Here is a 19,707-nt window from a genome sequence, read left to right as displayed (position 1 = left end):
TTTATATAAAATCATCAGTCAGATTTGGAGCATAATATTCGCTCGTGTTCTGCACACGTAACCTGTAGGCCTTGGTACAACCGGACGGCAGAGCGAGCGCCATGCAGGTGGCACAGATATTAGAAATCCGTGCACAGTGCTGCTGACACTGTTCATTTCAATTCCACGTTTGAGAGACTGTTCCAGGATAAGATATTCCCCCCGGAGAGTTCGTAGTTCAAGCTAGATGAACTCAATCTTCGCTTCCAATTTTCTTCAAGCATGCAATAGAATGCACACGGTTACCTTGTTGAGTCCGCGTCTCGTGCAGGTTTGAAGCTACACTGCTCTCTAAGGTTTAACCCGATTGTAATGGCACGAAGCCATTTGAAACTGGTGAATATGAATAATTTGTGAGAATACCAGCCTGCATTTAGACGATCCCAGTTTTCAGCACACCTGGGTATAGTGAAAAAAAGTTATTATTGATCAAAATCACTTTAAAATATTTTATCACAAATTCAGGTGTCATTTTATATCATTACACAAATACAATGTGCAATTATATTTCTATATAGGCTACCATATGTTGATATCCCAGTCAGTAAAACTTTTTTTAAACAATCCGGATCTCATAGGCTATAGCCTAAAACGGCAAAAAAGAATACCAACAATAGTAGGCTTATAGCAAAAAAGATATCATATTACAATTGTATTACTAGTATGTTTTAATAATATTGTTTAAATGTTTATATTAATAGTATCAACAGCATTAATAATACATACAATCACAATAGTCTATAAGGTTAAGAATTACACAAATTATTTGGGTTATTTTAGCCTATTAGGCTACAGTCACTATTGTGAATATTGTTGTTTTGTTGGCAATATTGCCACTCGGTTGTTAAGCTACAATTAGGCTACTTTATTTTTACATTCCATTTGTACAATTTACCAAACCGCCACAGAAGCATGTTTGCAGAGACCAATGAAGCCTATATTTGGCTTTCGTTGGTGTAGATGTGTGTGTGTGTTTGAGTATTTATCAAGCATGGCATGCATGTGCAACATCATTGTTGTTGTCTAGAGATAAATACCTCGTCCACTGAATATAGGTGAAACGGCTAAAAGAGATGAATTTTTCATTATGTTGATAAATCCTGATATCCTGTAGAATATTTTAAACTCAGGCGACTTATCCTTCTGACTCTATTGTTTCACATAGCTGCAATATAGATCCGCAATCCAGATATAAGCCGTGCTGTAGTTAATGTTTCAAATGTAATTTAGTAAAATCAAAACACGCATCTACTGATGAAATATGCAAGTGGATATTCCCGGAATGCTCACGCACGCGCGCTAAACCCGCCCTCGTGTCTTTGTGCCAGGTGTCCCAGTTGTATTCCTACTCAATCCATCCATCCATCTCTCCATTCATTTATCCCTCTCTCCCACCATCCTTCCATCAGGGCCGATGTGGCGGGGGAATTGTCCCGTCTTTACACACTTTCATTTTTCATTTCCATTATACACTTTTTCCCCCACAAGATTATTCAATTACTCTGATTGTCGAGTATTGAAAACACGCATTCAGGTTTTTAAATACAATGTGGATCAAATTCTCTTAGACTTTCAGCATTGGATCCAACAATTAGGATAATTGATGGATGTGTGTAAGAACCGTTGTGAAATTATGGGATAATAGATGGTCTTAATTTAGCTTTGATACAACCTATATCGCCTAAATATATTCACATGGTGTCCAAAAAAAAAAAACTTAAATTCACCAACGCAGTAGATTATAAAACCAACAAATATCATATCAAATTGTATATTTTTTCTTGCAAAATGTAGGCTGTAGGCTGTTGGCATACGGTCCTAAAGGTCACTATTGCTGTATAATGAGGTCTATAACACAGGTGAAGGGTGTCTTACGGAATGAGTTGAATCTGAACTCCATGACGCAGAGAGTAACCACAAATCGTAACAGTTCTTTCTTTTTGACCGGAATGAAAAGTCACTGTGGCCCACTGCTAAACCTGATGAGCGCCCCTGGTTGGACAATGAGTAAGCGCGAGCTATAACTCAACTGCAGGGCGACTCTTCTGCCACCGAGGGTGACCCAGACACCTCTAATTAGTGATAATATTTCAGCGTAAGAGTTCATTGACATCGGCGATTCACAAATCCGTCTTGTCGCTTGGGGTGCAAGCGACAAGGACCTAGAGGTCTCAAAATACACACATTCATTCTGACCACAGATAGTCTGCGTATCCGAGGCAGATGTGCGTAAGGCCTGTCACTGCTATAGCTTACCTGTTCATTTGGCTGTGGACGTGTTTGCCGCAGATTTTAATGTGGGCAAGTACAACATCTCACTTTGCAGTAGGCCTAGGCCGGTGGGAAAAATCCGTTCGAATTGAAACAGAGTAATCTTAATGAGTCACAAATAGCCTACTAGCAGGCTATGCAATGTCTTGTATAGATTTTGCAGAGCGAAACTGGAAAACGTTAAGACAAGGTTTAAGATGGGCTAATATAAAAGCCGTAGAAAGAAAAGCTTATAGAAATAGGCCTGTTTCAAACCAGATGTGAAACATTAATTTTGGACACCGTGTTTGATACATTAGAACGGATCCACAAAGAAAAATATTCACCAAGATCAAGAGCAAATATTCCAATGACCCCAGCCGCCATCCCTTGTTTTACAGGATAGGCTACAAATGAACGCATGCCCAATGATGGAAATATTTATGTCATTTAAATGCACTGTACAACAATCAGAGAACATAATTCAGTTCCATTTTTATTTATCGTATTAGTGATGTAACTGAAAAACATGAACATTTGAAAAGTTACACAGTGAGGTATCTCATGTTAGACCTGAAGGAGAAACTCCATATGAAACCGTTTCCATAACGACACATCCTTGCCGATAACATCACACTTGAACAACATGTTCAAGAGTGAACATTTGAGACATAAAAATACAAATTTGAGACGTAAACATACTTGTATACATTTCATATCCCGCTGTTTGACAAAAAAAACTAACCTTTTACGTCATGCAAACCTACCCAGTCTGTTAAGTGTGTTGGAAAGCATGTTGATTTCAGCACCGCTGCCTCGCGACAGCGCTCGCTCATCCAATAGCACGACCGGTGGCTCATTCTCTTTTCTCTTATTCCACCTAGGTTCTGCAAGCTCGCGGAGAAGGGAGCAACACACGGTTTAATCTGTTGTTTTAGCCGTTTTCTTGATATACAGACAGCTTGTTGTCGCAGACTCTCCCAGCTCACCGTTTCTTTCCAAACAGGCGGAGAGAAAGACCGTAGGAGAGGGCACGGAGAAAATTAAATTGCACTTGGGAGCAAATTCTATTAGGGAATAGTTATTGTCTCCTGACAGGGCCTACCCATTTAGGTAATTAGTAGAGGAGATGGTTGGAACTAACGAAATGTATTCTAGTCAAACATAATCCTATCATAAAGCAATCTACATTACAATTTCTAAAAAGGCCTATTTTCCGAAGGCTAAACTAAAGATTACAGGTTCGTTTCAATAGGCAACGAATTGCAGTAGACAATGTGTTTGATTTTAATAGCATTTTGCTGTAATTTCTGACCATGTTACACACAAAGTTGTTCCCTGGACAATGTTTTAATATGTATCATTGTAAGTTTATGTAATTGTACATATGCTTGAACCAATTTATGTCCAAGCTTAAAACATATGGTACGCCGCAACCATGAAAGCTCTAAGACATTTGGGAAAATGCACACTTCGTGATTCAATCTCCAATTACGAATTTAAAATGGATTTGTTTAATTTATAGATTATTTACTTGATTTTTCTGTGGGTGAAGAAAAAAAAAACGAAATTAAATTTGAATTCATTCCCATCCTTGACACTGGTGACGCGATATTCAATTGACACAGATTTAGATCCTTTTATAAACTCAGGAATTCACAGGAAAGAGCTGCACTCCCAGTTTGGTGACAAGAGGCTCGCTCTATTGAGTGCATTAAAGCGGAGTGACTGACAGACCTTGGAATCCCTCCAAGTTCGTCATCCAAGCGTTTCCAGTAAGCCACGCAGGTTTATTGTAGAATCAACTGTCGTAAAGGTCGTGCTTTCTGACCAAGTTATCACGATCCTGGGCGAAACGCTAAATAGGGGCACGCATTATCGAGCCCTTAATACATTTGAGAGTGCATGGACTCATTGCTCGATCCATCCCTCCACTCCATCCAAACATCGTCTCAGGGGCTGTCAACTGACTCCGTGGCAATTTCCGACCTTTCTACTGATTGAGGTAAATGTAAAGCAACTTCATGCTACCCCGCTTGGCAGCTCTAGCCAGTCGCTGTTTATGACATTGGAGGGCCGCTTCTGACAGTCTAAGCATACCCACCTCCACCCCACCCCCTCCTACCTCCACCTCTATCAGGCTTCCTGTCTCCAGCAGGCTCTGAAGAGGCCAGAGGTGATGTGAGGGAGGAAGAGGTGAGAAGAGATTGGAGGGTTAGGATGGGTGAGGCAGGGTGATGGTGAGGAGGGAATGGAGGGTGAAGATGCCTCGTGGAGAAGAGGGGGGTGGGAGGGGGGAGGGTGACCTGGCTGGGGGGGAGAAGGAAATAAGTTTAGAACGAAGGGGGAGGGAAAGAGAGAATGAGTGGAGGAGTAGCAGGAGGAGAGGGAGAGATGGGAGGGGAGGGTGAGATAGGACGAGGGTGAGGAGATGTAGGAAGAGGGGGAGACACTAAGGGAGGAGAGGGTGAGGGAGGCGTGAGGGAGATGTTTCCTAGGACAGATGCCTATGTGGTGGGAGGGGTGGTGGGGAGGGTAGAGCTGTAGTCACGGCAGTAAAATGAGATGAATGTGACCCTGCTTGACTCCTTCTATAGAAGGGTGTGTGTGGGTGTGTGTGAAGGGGGGGGCGGGGGCTCCATGTAAAAACTGAGGGTGAAGTAAACAGATGTGCTGGAAATATACATTAACTTTTTTTTCTCTCCTTTTTTTTATTTATTCATTCCCTCGTTATTCCTCTCTCTCCAGTCTTCTTCAGGCAGAGAGCTTTATGGTATTGTTAAAGTCAGACAGAGAGAGAGATGACGGAGAAATGCATCCAACCTTTCCTGAATTTTAATATCAGGCCTGGAGGACGGGTTGTAAACAGACCAGGCACAGAACAAGTAAGGGAAAGCACCATAAAACTGTGAATTGTGTAATTTATAGCAGACCACACTAGGGCAGAGGAGAGGTTGTTACCCTTGAATTTTGTGCTTCCAGGATATTACTGTCTGGTTCAACGTAGCAGGGGCTCTACAGTAATTCAAACCCTTGCTTGTGACACAACGCTAAGTATTCTTGGTCTAATTGTAAAAAAACAAACCAAAAACAAACCCAAACATAATTGGTCTCGACACAGGTTTAAACCCAGACACTCACAAATCGACGGAATAAGTCCAATTGAAAAGATACGTAATAATTTAGTTGCTACCCCAGCCCCATCCAGATCGATGCGTGATGTCTTGCAGGCTAGGGAGGCTGGGAAAATGGGATTACACAACTGCTGTCCTCCATGTGAACTGTCCCACCTCGGCTTGGCATCACCTCAGACAGATGCACCGACACCGCCAATTTCCCCATTAGCCGTTATTCATCTCGATCCTTGTAATATGCAGGACTGGGCTGGGCTCAGGACACCTCGGGGTCGCTAGGTCGCCAGTCATCGCTCCATCTCTCTCCGAGTCCCATTACAGAGCTGCACATGTAAACAAATGACTTACCTGTAAGGTGAATTAAGGAGATGAAGGAGATTAAGACTAAGGCGAAACAGACCAAGTGATGACACAAGTGTTTGAAGTTAACGTGTGTGTGTATGTGTGTCTGTTTCGTGTGCCTAAGTCCACTATCACACTGACAAGATAAAGTATTTAATCGAAGATAAATCTATCTGGTATTTAATCACACCAGATAACGCATGGAAAGCAGGAATTTGAATTCCGCCCCTCACCAAAAAACTGAAACAACAACATTTCTGCGTGACGAACCCTGCTGTTCTCTAGTTCATCCTACGGTCCAGGGTTTCTGAGAGCTTTGATTCAGTCTGAGAATCCCGCCTCTCCACTGCTCTGTGTCTCTCCTTCAGTGTGGCCGTCATTAATCACTCTCTGTGTTTGTGTCAGGAAACCATCACCACACACACACACAAGCTACTGCTTCTGTGCTGTCCACTTATCAACCAATGTGAAAATGGGGAGGGGGATTGTGTGTGTGTGTGTGTGTGGACCCGGGTGGAGGTGCACCGACGTTTCAGGAAACACAAAGCTCAAGATCAAGCATTTAGTCCTTCAGCTGGTCAAGTAATCCGGAACTACTAAAAACCCCTTCATCTATCCCTCAAAGACACCCTCTCTCTCTCTCTCTCTCTCTCTCTCTCATCTCTCTCTCTCTCTCTCTCTCTCTCTCTCTCTCTCTCTCTCTCTCTCTCTCTCTCTCTCTCTCTCTCTCTCTCCTCTCTCTCTCTCTCTCTCTCTCTCTCTCTCTCTCTCTCTCTCTCTCTCTCTCTCTCTCTCTCTCTCCTCTCTCTCTCTCTCTCTCTCTCTCTCTCTCCCTCTCTCTCTCCCTCTCCCTCTCCCTCTCCCTCTCCCTCTCCCTCTCCCTCTCCCTCTCCCTCTCCCTCTCCCTCTCCCTCTCCCTCTCCCTCTCCCTCTCCCTCTCCCTCTCCCTCTCCCTCTCCCTCTCCCTCTCCCTCTCCATTCCCCTCTTCCTCCCTCCAGCCTTCATGCTCCCAGCAGAGTCCACCTGCAAGTGTGTGAAGAGAGAAGAGGCTCTGAAAGCCGATTGCGTTTTAATAAAGTTTATTATCTGCAGGCAGCTAATCCTCTGGGGATTAGCTGCCTCCCCCAGCCCAAAGGAAAGCTGGATTACTCACTTGCTATAATCCCAATGAAATTGTTAGGATTTAGCTAGCGCTACACAGCAGATGGCAACAGGCTTTTTCCTTCAACCTCATGGCCGACCCCCCCCCTCCACAAACCACCCCCCCCCCCTCCTCCACAACCCCCCCTCCCCCATCATCAACACAGCTCCTTACACCCCCCCCCCCACCACCACCTTGATCGCAACAAAACAACAATAGAGACATCCGTTCTTCCTGAAAAGCCATGAATATTAAACCAAGTGGGGATTGTAAGATTTAACACCAGAGCATGTTACAGATCGTCTTGTTGATCAAGAGATCAGCTTAGTTTAGGCTGCGTGTAAACATCTTTCAAACAGACAATTCAAACAACTTCCCTCCAGAACTACAAAACAAACCAGTGCTGTTGATCCCCTGAAGAAAAACAGGAAGAGGAAGTCTTAGCAAAAATAATTTTATTGATTGAGATGAGAATTAGCTTGAGAGTTAGTGAGTTGTGTTAGCTTAATTTAAATCGACACCAGGCCAAACGCAAATCTTGCTAACTTGAAATTCTGGGTTATCTACTTTGCCACGGATTCTATTGGGCATTTAAAGAGATCCCAAGCAGGCCCCAATTAAATTTTCACTACCCAAACACAAATGTCTGGCCAAGAGCTAGTCTAGCCAGCTGTGAAATCACATAGCTCATATTTGGTAACAATCTGTATCTAATCAATTAACATTTCCAGTTAATCCAGAATGTAATTCAAGGCACATCATTTGTCATACAAGAATCACTTGCAAGTGTGGGTGCAGTACTCAAGCAAGACAGTTCTTGTTGGGGAAAAAGCCACTGGTTGGCTGAAGGTTCAACAATATTGGATATATCTCAAACTTGAAAAACAAGTCGACACTGAGAACTTTTCAGTCACAAATGTTATAGAGTAATGTGATAAAAAAAAAGAAGATTGTATAGCATTGTATAGCATTACATCGGCAAAATAATCAAAATAAATATCACACTTTTTTATCACACTAAATAAGACCCAGGTCAATTACATAAATCAATGTCCTAAAATCATTTAAAAGCTCTTTCAGAATTTAAAAGCTCTTTCAGAGTTTAGGATGGGCTTTCCACGCAGTTGGTAGTTATAGGACAGGTCCGCTTGTTTAAAATGGATCAAATGAATAATGACCTAAATTAAGTATTTAAAAAATAATAAGTAATTGACCCAGGTCTGTTCAGAATCAGGAGATTACAACTCCACTCCAATCATTCATCCTTCATAAGTGGTTAAATTAAGCAGAGAAGCATAACAATGATAGTTAATTACATGGGATCAAACGGAGGCTCCGGAGGCGAGCTGAGTTGGGCGGTGAACTGTTAGCTTGACCCTGACGGGGGATTCCGTGAGCAGGTTGGGAAACGGGTGCGAATCCAGATCAGTTTCGTTGTCATGACAAAATAAATGGTTTGTCGTTCCATACCTGCTAACTGGAGAAAGGATATCAGAACCTTTTATTAGTTCGACTTCAGATTTTTACTTTTTAAACAGGAGATGTGCAACACTTTGTGATGGTTTGTTGACGTAACTGATCCCAAACCCAACCCAGGGTGCCAGGCGGTGCAGTCCCCCGCTGTTGAACAAGCCGTGCCTCAGGGCTGTGCCACCTTGACCCGCCGGAACCGCGGGCGCATCTTGAAGAAAAGGAACATGCCCAGCAGGCACATGGACGAGAGGAAGTAAAGAATCACACAAAGGCTGATGTCCAGACCTGAGAAGCCCACACTCAGCACGTTCATCCAGCGCCCCCTAGGGTCATGGGGGTATAACTGCACCACTGCGACGCCCTCCTCCTCCGAGCCCCCGTACTGGCTTGTCAGACCGCGCTTCTGCAGCCTCTTGTGTTGCCCCGCCCCCAAATCCACCGATTCCGCCCCCGGGAGATCAGGCCCCGCCTCTAGCCCCAACCCCAGGACAGACTCCTCCCTTCTCTGCAGGCTGCGGCGTTTGACGTGGGCGGAGACGGCGGCGGCGGCACGGAGAGCCTTGGCCTTGTAGTGCTGGTTGACAAAGGAGTCCAGGTCCACGATGTCTTCCTGAGGCTCCCGTAGCTTCATCCCCACAACGCTGGGCCTGCTGCGGGCCCCGCGCTGGCGGGACGGCCTCCCCCCATCCACCACCCCCTCCTCCTCCGCCACCGCCTCCGGCTTCACCCAAGGAGCCGGCTCCAAGGTGCCTCCCCCCTCCCCTGCCTCCTCGTCCGCCGGGTCCTCCTGCGCCTCCTCCTCCTCCTCGTCCTCCTCCTCCTCCTGGGGCTGGGTGAAGGAGGCCTCCCTAGCTCTCCTCTCGGCCCCTCTCCGAACCTCCTGCTCCTGCCGTTGCGCCTCCCGCTGCTCCTTCTGCTGGGCCAGCAGCCGGCTCTCCTCCTCCAGGTGGTCTGGGAGGAGGCGCTCAGAGGAGAAGTAGGAGAGGAGGAAGGAGAGGACCTCAGCCGGCTTCCAGGCGTGCTCCCCCCCCCTCTTCACCCCGTGGCAGGCAGGGCACATGTCTGGGGTCGGCCACTGGGTTTTGGGGAAGTGTGGGTCCTCGCTCCCGGCTCCTGGGACAGACAGGCAGGGTTAGGATGGGAGGAGAACTCTCTGTACAGAAAGTGAAGAATTGTGTTTCATAGTTAAGAAATGTTTTCGTCGAATTTTGTTAATTAAGTAAAGAGAAGCCTGCGTGTGTATTTACATACATGAGTGCCCATGTTTGTGTGCCTGTGTGTGTCCAAGTTTGTGAATTACGCAGAGTGTGTGTGTGTGTGTGCGTGCGTGCGCATGACAGGATCTAACAATGATCAATGGCCTACAGGGACATCCGGGAGGGGGGGGGGGGGGGGGAGGGGGGGTAATAGATGTGTTTGAAACGGACAGCTACAACCACACACACACACACACACACACCTCTGCCAGACCTCCAGACCTCCCAGACCTCCACACCCCTGAACAGCCCAATCTCCAAATTGAATATGAAAGCAGACACCTCAAAAGGGGGCTCTCCATCTAATGAATTAGACTTTTTCTTTTTTTTGGACTTTACATGTTTTCTTTTCTCAGTAACCCCCCTCTGACACACACACACACACACAAAACGGACGCATCTGCTAATAAATTGCTTGTGGCATCTGTGCTGGAGTGGAGGAGAGGTAGACCTAAGGCAGGTCTGTCACTTCACAGCTCTGTCAATTTACATCCCTCCCTTCCGCCCTCCCTCTCCCTCCAGCCTCCCCCTCTCCTCCCCCCTCCCTCCAGCCTCCCCCTCTCCTCCCCCCTCTCTCCAGCCTCCCCTGTCTCTCTCTCCCTTCACAGATTAATCTCAGTCATATGCATGTGGGTATGTACTCTGCATACAGCACTTTACATAAGAGATACATCAATTTTACTATGTGCTGCTGGAAACTGGAGGGCCTTTATACATTTCAGCACCTTATGACAGCTTTCTTACACACACACCCACACAACCACACGCACAAAGCTTGTCAATGCCTCATTCCAGTCAGAGGTGACTTTAGCTATAGCGGCCGCCATATTGATATCGCTACAATGGTCTGTCAAGGAGGCGTCTCTGCTCTGCATACATATTCATCACGTATAAATATGTATTGTTCTGTGTGTCGAACTGGCCCCCTCGTCACCGAGGCTGTTGATCAGCTTGAAAGGATACACAACCAAGCTGGGCTGCACCAAGCCTACTAATGCAGGCCCCCGAAAACAGCCACTGGGAAAATAACCTAATATACATCGTAGTATCGCTGTTGTGCATGTTGAATTTGTTCTAGAGACTAACAATAGGCAGCGTATTCTTGTGCTTGGGAGTGTGTAGTTATCTAAGGAGCAGCCGGGCAGCTCAAACTGAAACCCTCCAGCAGCTGTGTTGTGTGTCTGCAGACTTGTGTCTCTTCCCCCCCCACCCCAGAGTCCTGCCTGTTGACTGGTGGCAACAGGGCCAGCCTGCCGCTAGCACTGACGCAAAAAGCTAACGCGAATCAACCCCACACCATAGGCTGGGGCAGTAGGCTAGGCTACGCTAGGCTATGCTAACGCCAGACACAGCCGTGCCCCTGGGGCCTCTTTGTTGCCAGCTAAATTAATTGAGCGGCTGCTTTACAAATAGGTCCCGTTTCACGGGTGGCTGCCTCTGAAAAGAGGTCGGGGACGACTGCTAAAGAGCCCCACTTTAGGACAGGACAGGGAGGGGGAGGGGGAGACAGGGGCGGGGGGAGGGGAGGGAGGAGTTTGTTTCCCCTGGGGAAGACTCGAATGAGAAGCTGTGAGGCTGGGGGGGCAGATCCTGCTACTCATCGGCGCCCCTGCCCTCCTCCCTGATCCAGCCCTCAACCTGCCCCTAACCAGCCAGCGCCTCCCCCCTGCGTCTTCCCCCTGCGCCTCCATAAACCAGAGCCCCACGCCACCGTCTTGACCTGCCCTGGTAAGGAGGGATTACCCCTCCAAGGATCAGAGGGGAGGATGAGGGGGGGGAGGGGGGCAGGAGAGTGTGTGTGGCGTGATGCTGAGGACATGGTGGCGTGTGCCACCTGCTGCCACAGGGGCATCTTGGGAATTGCGGCCGGTGGAGTGGGGTGAGGGGGTCGGAGAGTGTGTGTGTGTGTGTGTGTGTGAGGGGTGTGTGTGTGTGTCTCTGTGATCCCCACCCTGGGAGATTGTTGCCATATCACTTGTCAAGCCGAGGCAATGACTCCCTGGAGACCGGGAGAGAGGGAGGTCTGGAGAGGACTAAAGGGAGGGAGGCGGGGGTGGACGGGACTAATAGGGGGGAGGTGTCTGGGGACTTGAGGGATCCAGAGGGAGTCCCGGGGGGGGGAGGGGGGGGGCACACGTCCTTCTGGCCCCCTATACAGGACAGAAAGGCTGTCGCTGAGACTGAATGGAGGGGGATGTTTGGGGAGGAAACTACACAAAGTGATTGAACAAAGTGAGGTGTTAATGTTTATGTTAATGTCAATAGCGGCCATGTGTCTAATCACGTCCCGTTAGGAGGAGAGGAAGGACCTGGCAGGGACAGAAGGAGGGAACAGAAGAGACCACAGGGATCTCCTGGGGGGGGGGGTTTAAGAGTTAAACGTTGTGCATGTGCATCAAGATGAGGAGTGTTTACATGCCTATAAAGTGGTGTTTCCCTCTTAAGCTTGACTGGGCTGGGTGATGATGGAATGGGCTGGGCTAGACTGGACTGGGCTAGCCTAGACTGGGCTAGGCTGGGCTGTCCATGGTGAGGCTGTTGTGGTCTGGACTGAGGCTAGAGTTTAACACCTAGCACACAGACTCTCAGTTTCCTGTCAGGAAGGCTTATCCTGGAGAGCAGGACTTCACACAAGGTGAGCTGGGGGGGGGGGGGGGCAGAGGGAGGGGTGAGGCCGGAGGGAGGGAGAGAGGGGGGAAGGAGGGAGGGGGGAAGGAAAGAGAGATGCCAGCTGGTGTCTAGCTAAAACATGGCTTGTGCAGTACTGTGCTCTTGTATTACAGGGATTTACAGAACGGGGACCGAACATGGGACCCCCAGGAGAACACCCCCCCCCCGACCCCCACATGACGAGGGGTGGCAGAGAGGACCTGGGTGAGGGTGTGGGGGGGGGGGTAGAGGAAGCGTTCAATTCTGGTGAAACATCACTAGAGGAGTGTTCCTCATGGCAAGTTCCTGTTTGACTGGAAGTCCAGTCTGTGGGTTCTTCTGTAAAACACAGTGAAAGCTGCCAGTCTGTGTGTGGGCACACACACACACACACACACACACACACACACACACACAACTTGTGTATGTGTGTGTGTGTGTGTGTGTGTGTAAGTGAACCCAAGTCCTCCACAAACCTGCCAGTCGGTTGTTGACGTGGTTGTGGCGTGACCAGAGCCAGAGGCCTGCGGTGGAGGCGGAGTCCACCTGAGACAGGCTGTCCTGGGCCATGGCCTCAAAGTGAGTGGCGCACTCCCTGCATCCGAAGAAGCTGTGCACGTAGCCCCGCATGGCCTGCAGCACCTCCAGGGGGTCTGGAGGGGAACAGCACAACAGGATCACCTCACCTTCACCTCTGCTGTTCGTGCGAGTGTGTTGGTGATGAGAACGCCGTTAGATCAGGATATTAATACAACGACAGACCTACAATGTCACCGTCAGATCAGCGATACACCTCAACATGACAAAGTGTATGTGTGTTTGTTGTGTTCTTTTGTATCAGTGTGTGTGTGTACATGCCTGTGCAATCTGGCATGTGTGTGTAATTAGGTGTGTGTGTGTGTGTGTGTGTGAAGCAGTTCCCACGGTTAAGTGGGGCAGGAGTCAGGGTGTGTTTAGCTGACCCCGTGTGTGAAGCGAGGGGGGGGGGCACATGAGGACAACCAGTCTGATCCTCTCTGGTCTGCAGGTTGTTGTTGTGGTTAAACCCCTCCCCTCCCTCTCCCTCTCCCCCTAAATCCTGCTCCCTCGGCCCGGCCGGTGGCCGTGGGCCTGCGGGGCGTCTGTGGGTCTTTGTGACGGATGTGTGCGCGTCTACCCACATGTCTGTTTGTGTGTATATACAGTATATCGTCTGAGTGTGTGTGTGTGTGTATATATGTGTATACACGTGTGTGTGTGACGGGGGCTAATCCAGAGGTCTGTGTCTCCATTAGGGTCCAGATGGACACCCCTGGTCTTCCATCTGCAGGTCATGTGACCCCCCACCTCATAAGCCCACAGATTAACCTCACCAGGCCAGGAGACCCTTCTACTAACCCCTCACATTCCACTAATCTACAAAAAAACCATTTTACACATCGCTTCAGCTGCTGGTTTGTGTGCTAGGTGTGTGTGTGTACCTGTGTGTGTGCGCTAGGTGTGTGTACCTGTGTGTGTGCGCTAGGTGTGTGTACCCGTGTGTGTGTGCTAGGCCTGTGTGTGTGTGCTAGGTGTGTGTACCTGTGTGTGTGTCCTAGGCCTGTGTGTGTGTGTGCTAGGTGTGTGTACCTGTGCTGGCAGAGCTCTTGGCCTGGACAGTGAGGACGTGGAAGAGGGTCCACACCCCACAGGGGTAGCGTCTGAGGTGGGGCTTGGAGCCCTGGCAGCCCACCCAGTTCTGCCCCTCAGGCAGAACTGCATCAGGGACCTGGCACACACACACACACACGCAGACACACACACACACACGCAGACACACACACACACACAGATTAGAAGAACAGCACATAACAGTCCCTGGTTTGAAGGGAGTCTCAATCTACGTGGTGGATCCCCCCACTAACGCACAGGATTGCAGTCTCTGACTGACAGAGTTACTCACACATCAATAGTAAAGATTTTGTGTGTGTGAGAATGTGTGTGTGTGTGTGTGTGTATGTGTAGAGGCTATTTCCTCTGGGGCGGAGTTGGTTCATTGCTACTCATTGATCTATTGATCCATTGATTCTACAGGCTAAAAGTTAATGATGTCACTAAGTGAATGGACCAATCTGTGCAGCTCTGGACATACAGGCTCCCATGCAGGAACAGCAGGACTGAGTAGAGTTTGGGCCACCATGACTTACTGCAGTGAAATGTGCCTTGATCCATTTCATGTTGCTCTAATCATCACTGTGTTGGTACTGCACCAGACACAGTTGTATTCACACTTATCAGGACATGATTAGAAAACATTTTGAAGATTAGTTTTTGTTTGAAAGAGTCCAATCTATCTGGCTGTCCAACAGTCACGTGTCTCGGTGTACACAATCGTAAAATGCCAAGATTATTCTGATTGGTGGTTGACCTGGGCAAGATTAATCTGATTGGTGGGTTGTGCTCAGAAAGATTATTCCGGTTTTGTGGTTGACCTGGGCGTGACTGTTCTGAGTGGGCACGGCAGTTCTGATTGGTGGTTGTGGTAGGCATGACTATTCTGATTGGTGGGTTTATTTCCAGGCGGACCTCTCACCTCCGCAGTGTTGTCCAAGACGTCCCTCAGATCGCTGTACGAGATCTCTGATTGGCTCTGAGCCTGCAGCCACGAGTCCACAGCCGTCAGCAGATTCTTCACCACGGGGCGTCCTGGGAAGTACTGACACAGGAGAGAGAGGGGGGGAGTCTTCATCATCATCATCATCATCATTTTCCCCGTCATGAATGCTTCCTGTTCCCCTTCAATGCTACACAATGTCTGCGATTGGTCTTCAAGAGAATACATTCCATCGACATATATTCATAAAGACCGACGGACAGTTTGACCACAAACACAGGTACATCTTGTCTGGTGTATAAATCTCTGGCTTGAACCCCGCCCTCCTCCAACCACCAGGTAGGCCCACGGACAGCGCCCAGGGGCGGAGCCCGCAAACCTTCACCAACCAACCCCTACCGTCGTCAGGGTAACGTGGCGTGTGAGAGGAACACGACACGGTAACCAACAGCAAGGCATTGTGGGAGACAGTTAATCCCGGCGAGGCCGGCGGTGACAGCAGGGCCTCAGGAGAACACAGGCAGGCATTAGAGACACATTAGACGCAAGGTGGAGAATAATAGAGTCAGCTGACAATAGAACGGCCTGACTTCCTGTCCTGACTGAGCCTCAAACAGACAGGCAGTAACCCTGGACCAGGCCCCTCACCCCCTCAGGCACCGACACAATGAACCAGCCACTTTGCCCAAACCCAGTTAACCCAACAGAAATTCCTCAATAGACCTTCTCTTCCAGTTGAACGCCTTTTTGTGTGTCTGTGCCCTGGAACCAAGTTCAAGCACTAAGCTGGTCCGTAAGAGCAGCCAGGAGCCTGTTGACAGGGTGGTGTGTCTTACAGGGCTTAGTCTAATGTGAGTGCTGGGAAGCTGCACCTACAGTCGACTGGGGTTCAGTCTTATGGAGGTTTCACCCCTGACGGCGGCACACAAGAAGCAAATAAATACTCTGCTGCCACGGCAACCACTCAAGCTAACCGCAAGCCCCCCCTGCCCCCCCCCCCCCCTTCTGTTGACAGACGTTTGAGAGAGTTTAGTCACGAACGGTTATTACTCTCTCTGAACTGCATTGCGTTCTGAACGTACAACGATTCGTCACGTGGGCTGAGGGGGGAGGATAATGGTGGCGGTGGACTTCAAGAAATAATTATGATCCTTTAAAAGTGGTTTAACCGATTTCATCCTGTTTTTGTGAGGTAGCTACGCATTACACGTGTGTTTTGAGCGTGTTTGTGTTCTTGCAGTATGCGTCTGTGTTGGCTCTGTATGTGTGTGTGTGTGTTTACTCCGTGTGTGTGTGTGTAAGAGTAAGTGCGTGTGAAGGGGGGGTCAAATCATCCCAGAGGAGCTCCTATCTTTGATTTGTATTTGCTGCGCCTTTTCAATTTAGCCACAACCATCTGTTCCATCCACACAGCCAGCCAGCCAACCAGCTAATGTTTGGTCTTCAATCCTCCATTCAACACTCTCTAACAGGATCTCCAGGGGCTTTCCTGGAGACCCCACACCCCAGCCTCCCAGTCCTGGACCTTGGCCTAGCCCTCACAGCCTCCAACCTCCAGTGAGACAGGCACACAGATGCCCGTGTCCAACCACTGCAGGTGGGGTGTTAAAGACCCAGAGCTCCTCCCAGCCTCTGCGGCTGACCAGTAACCAGTTTATCTGGCTCCTGCCCAGCCCTCGCCCTCGTCTCTAACCGGTCAGAAAAGCTCATTAGCTCCCATGAACAGATGCGAGGAGAGGAGATGAACCCAGGAGAGCACAATAATGGTCTCTGGTCAACACGAAGGCCAAGCAGCCCTGGTGTTATCACACTCTCCTGAGCGGCTCTGTGTCTCTGCTCATCAGACGTCCCCCAGACCAGCCTTGATCTTTGTAGCCCCGCCTGAGCAGGCGGCACACCCAGAACGTCCACAACGCCACAGAACTGAAAAATCCACGGGCCCAAACAAGGTCTTTACCTGCCCAACTGACCCTTCCTGCTTCTGTATCTACCCTGTACCCCGCCCCCCCCACCCACCCCCCCCAAACTCTCTCTCCCCTGTCCCCTGTCCCTCTCCTCACCCACCGGACCCCCCCCCCCCTACACACGCCCCTCATCCCCCAGCCCCTTCTTTAGGCCATGACAATCCACTTCACCCTGGCAATATGTCATGTGTGATCCGATTAGTATCAGCACTTGAGAAACCACAGCCCCCTCCGGAGAGACTCACAGAAAGAGAGGGCATCTGTCGCTGTCCACCCCCCATCCCTCCCTCCCTCCACCCCCACCTCACCCCTCCCCACACACGCGAAGAAACCCTTTGTAAATACCACCTCAGGGACCAATAGACTGTTTAAAAGTATCAGAGTTCCCCCCCCCCAACCCCCACATGCTAACCCCCTCACGCACACCCCACATGCTAACCCCCTCACGCACACCCCACATGCTAACCCCCTCACGCACACCCCACATGCTAACCCCCTCACGCACACCCCACATGCTAACCCCCTCACGCACACCCCACATGCTAACCCCCTCACGCACACCCCAGCTAGCTGCGGCTCCTGCAGGCCTCCCAGCAGAGAGATGTGTCAGCAGGGTGACTCAGTGCCCCAGCTCTGCACCCCTCACCACAGGGGAGGAAGAGAGGCAGGAGGATCTGAAGACAAGCCTCCCTAATTCCTTGTTTTATTCCCCTTGTCCGAGTGGGAGGTTCTTTCATGAAAAGCAGGACAGAGGACTAATCTCTAAGCCCCCCCTCCCCCCTCCTAATGGCTGTAATGCTCACATGCCTTCCAAGATCTAAGATTATCATTTAATCCTAATATTCATGTACAGAACTCATAAATCCGGATTCAAGCTTGGCACGACAACAGCAAATCTAGAAATATTGTGTAGCCACCTCTCCTAGGAATAACAAAAACACAAGTGTTTACAACTCATCTTAAACGGCGACTGAGGAAAAACAACAACAGCAGCAGCAACCATGACAGTGTTCCGCTGAGAATGTTCTGGAACACACGGTGTGTGTGGAGGAATGTGTCGGCGTGGTGATAGTGTTCCATTATTCTATCTCCAAGGTGTTGTCGTCGATCACCATTGTGTCATCAGAATGCCCGGGGTAGTATTCCGATTAGATGAGTCATTTGGTTGTGACACTACACTGGATTTGCAGTCAAGAGCACATCCACACAGATAAACATTCAATACTATTCTTGGGTGTTGCACTTGTGGCTAGTGAGGTAAACAAATGACTTATTCTGTCCCTGGTTTTCGCACGCTTTTAACCAATCAAGACTCATAACAGTTGGCAGAGAGTTTTGTTAGGAAGTGGGCTGTGTGATGATCAGATGCTGTCAGAATGAGCCTGCTCCTGGAGGTCAGGCCAGCCCTCGCTGCCAGGGGACAGGCTGGAGGGCCGCCAGGACCTCTGAGGCATCGACTAAACTAACTGGAGTTAATGTGGGGCCCAAGTACCTACTCCACCCCCTGTCACACACACACACACACAATGGGTGGCAGGTACTCCCCCTTCTCTCTCCATTCCTCACACACACACACACACACACACACACAATGGCTGGCAGGGACCCCCCCAATCTCTCCCCTCCTCACAAACACAAGCACACTGATACACAAACCCATAAACACACCCACACACACCCACTCTGGCTGAAACGCCTCCCTGGAGAGTGGGACATAATCACACAGAGGCAGGTCGACAGTGAGGTCATCGTCTCCGCGCCTCACCAGCCCCCCTGCCACACTCCTGGCACGGGACGAGGAGGGGCGGGGCCAGAGGGAGGCCACGCGTCCACGCTTCCAGGGGCCCCAGGAGGGCCAGTGAACCAAGGGGCCCCAGGGGGGCCAGTGAACCAAGGGGCCCCAGGGGGGCCAGTGCTTCGAGGGGCCCCCGGAGGAAGACACGCTACGATAACGAGCCAAAGCTAAATTTGCACACGCACAGAATCAGCTGTGTTTATATCATAACAAGCATGCAGCTAAACACCTCTCAGAAGGAGGTGTCAGTGTCACCCAACACTGAACGACCAACAGGCTGAGGATAAAAATACTGTCTCCATCTCCCTCTGGTGGTGTGATCGTGTAACTGCAACCACAGATCTCGAAGCAGTGTGTGATGGTGCACTGAAGGAGAGGGGGTTGGTGCAGGGTGAAGCCGCACCCCCCCCCGGGTCATGCCCCTCCTGGGCGTGTCCTCGTCTCACCTTGGCGAGGACTGAGACGTAGCGTCTGAGCGCGCTCAGTGCGTCTCCGCGGAGGATTGGGTGAGACGCCAGCTCCACGCGGAGGGAGAAGTGAAGAGTAGACTCCAGGTCTGCCATGTACACCCTGGATCTGTACACACACACACACACACACACACACACACACACACACACAGGTTGACTCCAACAGATTAAAACAATGAGGAGAGGAAAGGAGAGTAGAGCAGGTTCTACCTGTTAAAGACTCTCCACTGCTCGTCTGTGGTGTTCCCGAGGAGGTCAGAGGTGAGGGGGCGGGGCTTCCCTGTCCGCACTACCCCGGGGAGCCTCTGGAGGGCGAAGGAGTAGAAGGTGCGGGCCTCGTTCTGCCTGCAGGGGACGAGGCAGACAGGTTAACCAGCTCCCAGTGACGCTCCACTTCCTAACCTGGAGCAAAAACAAACTAATCCAGAGAGCCCACACAAGCAAACACCACATCTAGACAACCCAAGAAGACACAGGTGTTTATCTCTCCCTGTATCTGTCTCTCTCACACACACACACACACACACACACATGGGTGCACATGGGTGCACACACACACACACACACCTCCTCTCCTGAGATGAGCAGATGGTGAGGCAGATGAAAGGGAGAGAAAAGGAG

At 49.6% G+C, this 19,707-nt stretch overlaps 1 protein-coding gene across 2 annotated transcripts in view; it reads right to left on the bottom strand.

Moving 5' to 3' along the window:
* qsox1 (quiescin Q6 sulfhydryl oxidase 1) overlaps nucleotides 1-19,707 on the bottom strand; it is a 146,835-nt gene that overhangs the window by 121,921 nt on the left and 5,207 nt on the right. Inside the window, exons 7-12 of one of the 2 annotated variants that reach the window (XR_009928352.1) lie at nucleotides 19,297-19,431; nucleotides 19,063-19,192; nucleotides 14,837-14,959; nucleotides 13,894-14,032; nucleotides 12,762-12,938; nucleotides 8,427-9,493 (exon numbers count right to left, since the gene is read on the bottom strand). Coding sequence is in view for 1 of the 2 variants with exons in the window: in XM_062450162.1 (XP_062306146.1) it covers nucleotides 8,547-9,493; nucleotides 12,762-12,938; nucleotides 13,894-14,032; nucleotides 14,837-14,959; nucleotides 19,063-19,192; nucleotides 19,297-19,431 (1,651 nt within the window). In the remaining variant the exon portion in view is untranslated. Of the gene's footprint in view, nucleotides 1-7,345; nucleotides 9,494-12,761; nucleotides 12,939-13,893; nucleotides 14,033-14,836; nucleotides 14,960-19,062; nucleotides 19,193-19,296; nucleotides 19,432-19,707 lie in introns of those variants that run through there. The other variant, XM_062450162.1, reaches the window with a different exon arrangement.

This window comes from Osmerus eperlanus, chromosome 24, assembly GCF_963692335.1.
Source record: "Osmerus eperlanus chromosome 24, fOsmEpe2.1, whole genome shotgun sequence".
In the NCBI taxonomy this organism is placed as follows: Eukaryota; Metazoa; Chordata; class Actinopteri; order Osmeriformes; family Osmeridae; genus Osmerus; species Osmerus eperlanus.
The sequence above is the reverse complement of the archived record's forward strand: the minus strand, read 5'-3'. Positions and strand labels throughout refer to the sequence as shown.